The 8,438-nt window shown below is 42.1% G+C and overlaps 1 protein-coding gene across 1 annotated transcript; it reads left to right on the top strand.

Moving 5' to 3' along the window:
- Window positions 1-5,114: 5,114 nt before the first annotated feature.
- Window positions 5,115-8,399, top strand: LOC139922014 (uncharacterized). Its single transcript, XM_071912444.2, has 4 exons — window positions 5,115-5,894; window positions 6,169-6,257; window positions 6,501-6,672; window positions 7,696-8,399. Exons 1-4 carry the CDS (start codon window positions 5,115-5,117, stop codon window positions 7,852-7,854), a joined length of 1,200 nt encoding a protein of 399 aa, XP_071768545.2. The 3' UTR covers window positions 7,855-8,399.
- The last annotated feature ends 39 nt before the right edge of the window (window positions 8,400-8,438 follow it).

Here is an 8,438-nt window from a genome sequence, read left to right as displayed (position 1 = left end):
CAAGTGTGCAAGTGAAAAGATGAATTTCTCCTTTGGGGTTGAACAGAGTATCACAAAAAGTAACGATGCTCACTTTAATATTTGAGCTATAAAATGCATTGTTGTCTGTGAGGCCTACCTTTAAGTGGTTTGGACTCAATAAACACTTCATGGTGCTTTAAATGTCAAATGTCAGACTTCATCCTTTCTTATTATACTGATAATGTATTTACAATGTTGACAGTTGCATAACCACTGCTGCTGTTACGTTATCCCACACATTTCACTGTTTGCTTCCTCACACAACAGGCCCCGGAGTAAACGGGCAAGCAACAAACATTTGTTTGTTTATCAGATTAAATTCTCTAAACAATGAACAAATTAACTACGCTAAGTTTTCCCTGCAAAGGTTTATAGGAGATGATGAGACATCAGGGCCTGATCAGCCCAGATGCTCAATTCAACACATACGGGTACACCCACGCATGCACACACACACACACACACACACACACACAGACACAATGCCAGAGGCCCCAACTTGCCCAACTTGTCCCGCACGGCCGCACCCTTGAGTAGCCTAATGTGCAGCATTGTGAGCCACAGCTGGCCTCCTGAGGTCACACTACAGGGTGTGCTCTCATACATTCATGAACAATTAATGAGTATGAGTGCATGCGCGTGTGTGCACATGTGCCTTTGTACTTGGAGGCATAATAGCCGATAACACATGACACGGTCAAATTTGGTATTATTCGGTCAGTGTGGTATTGTGTACTTGCTGATCGCACAAATGTAATATCCCAGTGATTTCCCTTAGTGACTCAAATAACTCAACTCAGATCTCTGCATACAGGATCACTGACTTTAAAACAAATATGATGACAGAGGAAAGCCTGAGGGATTAGCAAAGACTTGACACTTTATGCAGGCCATGAGAATATAGTAGAATAGCTGCCAAATAAGATATAGATATAATTTAAGTGATAATATGTTATGTTTACGCACTAGGCATTTAGCACTATGTAGGAAAAAGTTTCTACATTGGCTAGAAGAAATGGTATGTTAGTGTTGCAGCTAATAACAGCTATTGGTTTAGATGAAGAATGCTATCAGTGCTGTTTGTAGGGGGAAATCTGTTCTTAATTTGTGTTTGGTAAAGAAGCATAACACACTGAAATTCAACATGTCAAAGTATCCATTGAAGCAGTAATGTAGGCTAAGTGTAAATCTAGAACTTTTTATGATGCAGTAACCCACTCGCTCCTAACACTGAACTGTCCCTTTTTTAATCCACTTTCTGTCGCCCCTGAGACAGGTAGGGGACAGGCAAAGCACAAATACACCTGACTTGACTAGATATGTTGATATTGTCTTTCTCCAAGAGGATATTTCCTACATTTAGAACAGGATCTCCGTATGAAGTCTGTATGAGAGGCACCATCTAGTGTTTCACAGATGTACTAAAGAGCTCCCCCAACATTTCATTTTCTAGACCCAACAAGGATCTTGTTCCCAGAAAACAAAAGTGTTCCTTTTTGTTCAGGAACTGGCTGGTAATCGTATTGTGACCTTTAGGGACTGCTAACATTACAGCTACAACATTCAGACATTCAGACTAGGGACCAGTCAACAACATCCCAGGGACCAGCACAGCCTGTCTCCTGGATCTAGATGTAGGAGTGATGGCTGCCTGTTTCAAGCTTTATCACGGCTTTGATAGCCCCTCTGTCCAGACTAACAAATCTGAAGTTTAGTTTAAACCCCAGAGCAGAGACTTTTTGACAATTCAAATCATAAGCAAATCATAAATTTAGATTTTTGAAAAGGTAGAATCTGCTGATAGAAAGTAAACTCTTTGCAATGTTCAGATTTATCCCAACATAACTCAAAATACAGTTCAAGAGCTCAGCCAATCAATTTTAAAGAGAAAAAAAAAATATCTCTGAAAAGGGACAAAGGCATTGTGACCTTAACAGAATAAAGAGAATATATGTGTATTGACTGTGCATAGTGAAGTAACTCAGGTTACTGCTCAAGTTTGGGTCAAAATTGATTTGTCAGTTTAGCAAAATAATCAATGAAAAAGACAAGAATAGCTATACAGCACGGTATAGGCAAAATAGTTGCCTTTCACCATACATAGAGGTACACACATGCGCACTCATACACAAACACAAACCCACCCCACACACATACCACCTCCCCTCCACACACACACACATACACACACACACACACACATAGACAAAATTCCAGAGTCCCCAACTTGTCCCACATGGCTGCACCCCTCAGTAGCTTATATATATGTATTGACAGAGGCTGTGCATAGTGAAACAACCCGAGTTTACTGCTCAAGGTTGGGTCAACATTGATTTGACAGTGCAAGAAAATAATCCATGAGGACAGCAAGATTTACAGTAAATGGTATGTGGCAGGTAAAAATAGAGTGGCTGATTAGCTAACAGATAAAGAGTATAACAGTAAAGACCCAGCTGGAAAAAAAAACAGGCATTGAATTCTTGGGGAATGAAGATTTGAGTCTCACCACTCTACACGGTTAAGCAATTTCTGGCATTTTTCAGCACAGATGATGGGAAATCTAATAATGGTGTGAGGACAAGTAGCGCAGTCAATGTGCATATTGGAGTGTTATTTGTTATTAAGTTGTTACCCTGGAGACAGTGATTTATTTGGCTCAGTTTGACCACAGTTACATCACTCCCACTTGATGTTATCGAAGATATTGGTCCTAATTCAATTTTCAGATAAGTGGTAAGATAGATAGGGTATATTTACATTTTACATTTTAGCCTTTTAGCTCACTCTCCCAGAGTGACTTACAATAAGTGAGCAAGTAGCAGTTCAGTGCTTACAATATACATTTGGGCAGTACATCATGGGCTGAGCCAACATTAGGCTGGAAATCCTCAAAGATCAACTTGTTTTTAATTATGTATCATATTGTTGAAAGATTAGCCCAGATGATCACTCTTCCACACGTAACGGTTAACTTGTAAGTACAAACCCCTCTGTTGAAGGTCAAACCCAACTCTGGACTTGACCTTTCCAACAGCAGTGAGGACCAGAGTGTGAACCCAGCAGCAATGTCTGTCAGTTGCCAATGCCTGAATCACTGGAACATACAGAGCTGAACCCTGACTTCTCTATCTATCTGCTGTAATTGCGTTACTCTCTGTGAGCCAGACAGATATGGCATTAATGTGTCACGGTCCCATGACTGCCCAGCAACCACATCAGCAACCACACCAGCAGCAGAAAAGGTCTTTGTGTTGTCAGTGGCTCCAGCTGAGGTAAAGCAAGGGAGCGTGGCCTGCTGGAGATTACAACTTTTCTGACATAGGTTTTACATTTCAATATTTTGGTATTCCTTGTTATTCCCACAGATACCTTGGGCTTAGTATTCAAACTACTTCTCTCTCTCTCTCTCTCTCTCTCTCTCTCTCTCTCTCTCTCTCTCTCTACACACACACACACTCACACTCACGCTATATCAAAGAGCATCGTATCTCTCATTACCAGCTCTGTGAAGTCTAAGAATGAAGATGAAGACAAGGTTATGAAGATAACATGAACAAAACTAAAATGCCCTTCTATTGCATCTTCAAAACTTCAATGATAACATATGACCCACCATATGTTATTTACCCTTGTGCTGTGACAGCTTTTCCTGTGAGGGTGTGGTTTTTCCTGAGAGTGGGGCGAGGAAGTGAGGTGGTGAGGAAGTGAGGAGTGGCCAACTGGTCACAGGGTTTGGGGCTATAAAGGAGTGTGTCTGTGTGTTTGGCTACAAGCTGACTGACCGATTCACCTAAACTCCTCCTGTGTGCACCTGAGGACCAAAGACAAAAGAAGGTAACTCCTATTTTCAATCTTATCTGTGGAACCTGGCTTCTTAAATTATGGATCAGAACCAGAAAATAGGTCCTGGGTCTAATACTAGCATGTTTTCATGAGTCTGGGTCCCAGGGGAAAAATGAATTTACTGTTTGGGCCCTGGGCTGATGTTGGTTAAAATCTCCTGCTGTAGCGTGAAAAGTGTTTACAGTGCAAAGCAGACAGGGAGCTCAGGTCATAGAAATGATGAAAGAATACATTCAAATTTATATTCATATATAAATATCAACTTGATTAGAACGATGCTGCTGTTGCTGCTACTGTTGTTAATGACGACAATGATGAAAATGATGACGATGATAGTGATGATGGTGATAGTGATGATGATGATGGTGATGATGGTGATGATGATGATGATGATGATGATGATGATGATATGGTCATTTACAAGGCTATTGAAAAGTCCTAACACACCATGCAGGATACATGTATCAATGGAAATATTTATTGATGGATATATACAGTATACTGTACATAAATATGACATGTGATTTTAGCTTTTGCCTTAAAATGGTTTTTGGCTATATCATTACCTGGCTAGTGAAATAAGGAAAATAATAATAATAATAAAGGTAAATTATTCTAATTAATTCTAATTATTCTTCTTGCAATTCTAAGGTAATAATCAATATGAAGGACAAGCGTGAAATAGCAAGGGTAATCACTTCAATCAATTAGAAACAATAATTGAATCTGCTGTCACAAGAACAAGCGTAATGTTAGTGGTAGAGGGACGGCAAAGACTTGATTCATTGTTATTGCACATTCCTCTCTAAGAGCACCTCAGCCACGGACACAATCCACAAGCAATGTGCCATTATGTGTCTGCATGAGTCAGGTCATTTTTTATTGTCATCATTCAGTTAGTGCATCCCATGACATACAATTGGCTTTAGTTACTTATATATTTCCATATGGACCACCTTCCCTGTCGTATTTGCTGATACTTTGTCATCTTCAAAAGCTTTAGAGTCCTCTGGTGGTCATTTGGAGAATTATTTCTTCTCTTGTGTCTCAACAAAGCTCAACTTGACAGCAGTGTTTGTTCTGTATCTTGTAAAAAGAAATTACTAAATCTATTTTTGGTTGTTTTATTGTTGTTTTACAGGTGGAATGGATGTAAGTACCTCATCAAATTCTCTGACCTCTACACTGCTAAGAATGACTGGGGTCATTGCAATTACTTTTTTTTCCCACAGTTTTTCATCTGAATATAAATGGGGTGTTTTTTGCTTATGTCAATGGGCCATGTTTGCAAATGCAAGTTGGTGTCCTCCATCCTCTCCACCCTCTCTCTCCCCCATATCTCTATCCTGGCCTCTGACCCTTCCCTCCCTCCCTCCCCCTCCCCTCCTCCCCCTCTCCCTCAGCACTCTGATGCTCTATGTGGCAGCTGTCCGTCCTCTGGTTCTGCCCCACAGGGTAACAGCCTTTGGCCCAGTCAGCAGCCCGGGGCAGGGTTCCCTGTGTGGCCGGGACAGCCCACCCAGCCTCCGCCATGCTGGTCTGGCCAGCCAAACACGCCCTGCTGGCCCGGGACACAACCAGCTCCAGTTCCCACATATGGCCCAGCCCCAGTTCCCACATATGGCCCAGCCCAAGTTCCCACATATGCCCCAGCCTCAGTTCCCGCCCCCGTCCCAGTTCCTGCCCCAGCTCCAGCTCCAGCACCAGCCCCTGCTCCAACCCCAACTCTAGTTCCAGCCCCAGCTCCAGCTCCAGCTCCAGCTCCAGCTCCAGTGCAACCTTGCCATCCATGCTGGCCCGGGCCCCAGTACCAGCCTCCCCAGCCCCCAGCACCAGCTGTAGCCCCGGTCCCAGTCCCAACTCCAGCTCCAGTCCCGGCTCCAGTTCCTGCTCCCAGCATCCAGCCAACTGCACCAGGGTGGCCTGCACCCACATCTTGGCCTTACAACCCCGGACAGCCGGGATGGCCTGGACAGAATCCATCCATCATGCCTCCACACTGGCCACTGCCACCCACATCTGGACCACTAGTGAGTCAAATACAAGGAATCTGAATAAGGCATAGACAGATAGGTCATGGTGTCAGCTTTTTACAGTTTTTAGAGATTCTTTGCTCATATGCAGGAAATAATTATAAGTGATGGATGGATGGATGGATACATGGATGGGTGCATAGATGGATGGATGACTGGTGGGTGGGCCTATGGATAATTGAATTAATTGAAGATAGACTTATGGATATTCACTGACTGATTTAGAATACAAGTTGATTTAACTTGCTTCCCTTCCTCTGCTGCTGTTCAGAGTGTGCCATACAACTTGAACCTGGCCCGAGGAGTCTATGACAAGATGATGATGACCATCATGGGCCACGTCAAACCTAATGCTAAAATGTAAGTTTATTTACATGTCATCTACAGTGTCTTTCTGATCCGGAAGATGGATCTCTGTTTTCTATATTGTCTAAATGTTTTCTCTATATTCTCTAAATTTCATATTGTTTATTTTTCTAAGGTGTAACCCAATCCAACAATCTGACTAGTATTTAGTTTGTAATTTTGTACATAACAATAATAATAACACAAAAAGGGAGCTGTATCCTTTAAGTGTAACCAGTGTATCAAATCCTCTCTCAGGTTCACGGTGAACTTTCTGCGAGGCAACGACATTGCCTTTCACATCAACCCCCGCTTCAACGAGGGGGGCAAACAGGTGCTGGTCCGTAACCACAAGGTGGGCGAGCGCTGGGGCAACGAGGAGAGGAACCTGAAGTCTGCGTTCCCCTTCGCCCCTGGGAGCGCATTCGAGGTCAGTGGCAGAGAGACGAAACAGACTCTTTTTAGCTAGGCAGTGGATTGAGGAACGGTGCTTAAAGATGCCACGTGTAGCATGTTAACGTCAATAAATCATTACCACATTGACTTTGAGACAGCAGTATAATTACCATAAACAAACAAGACCATACCCGAGAGATTGTCGGCCTCTACTGGTCTCTACACTGCATTTTACACCGCTGTTCCTCCAGTGCAAACACTTGCAATACCACTAGGTGTGAGATCGAGGCGACCAATCATCTCGACCTTGGTCTCCTTTGCTTACAGTAATTACAATGAAATTGACAATGATATATTGATGTTTAAAAATGCTACACGTAGCACCTTTAACTGACTCTAGGTCACTTTCTCGTGGTTAATGTCAGGCTAACATCTGGCTGAAAGGCTGGAAAGGGTTGGAAAGTCGTTTGGGGAGGCTGGTCCTAGATAAGGGAACAGCTGTACCGCAGGCAGGCTCCTGGAGGTCAGTGGGAACTCAGACCGGGGGTCTCACTGTCTTGTTGCTCAATAACATCAGTAACAAACATGTTCACAGGCATTCCCAAGAGGTTACTAATCTGAATAGCTAATTCTGTGTCATGATTATTGTGGGGTCTAACAGTGTCTGTGTCATAATGTTGATTAATGCCAATAACAACTATGCGTATAAGCATTCCTTGGGTGTTACTACACTAAATAACTAATTTTGTATCATCATTATCACGACAGTAATGCATAACACTACATCATTTGTCATGGGTTTCATCATATATCATGTCATGGGTCATCAGATCAGTCAGATCAGCAATTTTAGATTGTCTGAAAGTTGGATTGACATAGAATCCTCCTAATTATATTTTTTTTTATCCTTCTTCAGGACTCCAGTTAGAATTTTTGTCATTACAGAAAGACTTCCAAAAATCTATTGGGATTCAAAGAAGTGGGCGTTGTGTGTAAATTAGCTCACAGTCTAGATGGAAGGAGTAGCCGACATTTTCAGTCTTGTGCTTTGTTTCAGATGAAGATCCTGTGCACACATGAAGAGTTCAGGGTGGCGGTGAACAACATACCGCTGTTTGAGTTCCGACACCGCGTCAGAGAGCTCAACCAGATCGACAGAATCAACATCCTGCACGACGTCGTCCTCACCTACATGAATGTGGAGACACTTCCATAAGAAACACACACACACACACATTCATACATAAATGTATCAACACATCAAAGGTACAGATATATCAGTGTGATAGTAAATGCATATGGGCAGAAATACACACACAGACACATGCACACATACACATACACATACACACACACACACACACACACACACACACACACTCTATTAACATATATACTGTAGGACCTAAAGCTTTCCAAATGTTATATCATGGTGTTATGATTTAAGATTGACAAAAGTTGTGTGTTACCAGAATATTAACAGTGATATGAGCTGAGCTCATTCTAAAATGTGCCACAATAAGATTTAACCACTTCCTATGCAAGATAGCTAACCATTTAGTGTGCACAAAGCATTTGTTTCTTTGTTGAACATGAGAATGCTACTGCTATTTATTATGTGTAATCTTTCTATACTATTGAATTGCAATTAAAAAGATAATACAATGGGCCAATATTGCCTGAAAACAACAATTGGGTGTATTGGAGGCCTCCATTGCATGGGATTCTGTGAAATAAAGAGTGACTTTTAATAAAATTATCAGTCCCAAAGAAATGATCAGTCTCATTGTTTCCGCTGTT

The sequence above is a fragment of the Centroberyx gerrardi genome, chromosome 18 (assembly GCF_048128805.1).
Source record: "Centroberyx gerrardi isolate f3 chromosome 18, fCenGer3.hap1.cur.20231027, whole genome shotgun sequence".
Classification (NCBI taxonomy): domain Eukaryota; kingdom Metazoa; phylum Chordata; class Actinopteri; order Beryciformes; family Berycidae; genus Centroberyx; species Centroberyx gerrardi.
The sequence above is the reverse complement of the archived record's forward strand: the minus strand, read 5'-3'. Positions and strand labels throughout refer to the sequence as shown.

What these genes read in the sequence shown, in the direction of transcription:
- LOC139922014 (XM_071912444.2), top strand. Translation starts at nt 5,115, where the DNA reads ATGGGGTGTTTTTTGCTTATGTCAATGGGCCATGTTTGCAAATGCAAG. An exon ending in CACCCACATCTGGACCACTA is followed by an intron (nt 5,895 to 6,168) that starts GTGAGTCAAATA and finishes GCTGCTGTTCAG; the next exon opens with AGTGTGCCATACAACTTGAA. An exon ending in GTCAAACCTAATGCTAAAAT is followed by an intron (nt 6,258 to 6,500) that starts GTAAGTTTATTT and finishes ATCCTCTCTCAG; the next exon opens with GTTCACGGTGAACTTTCTGC.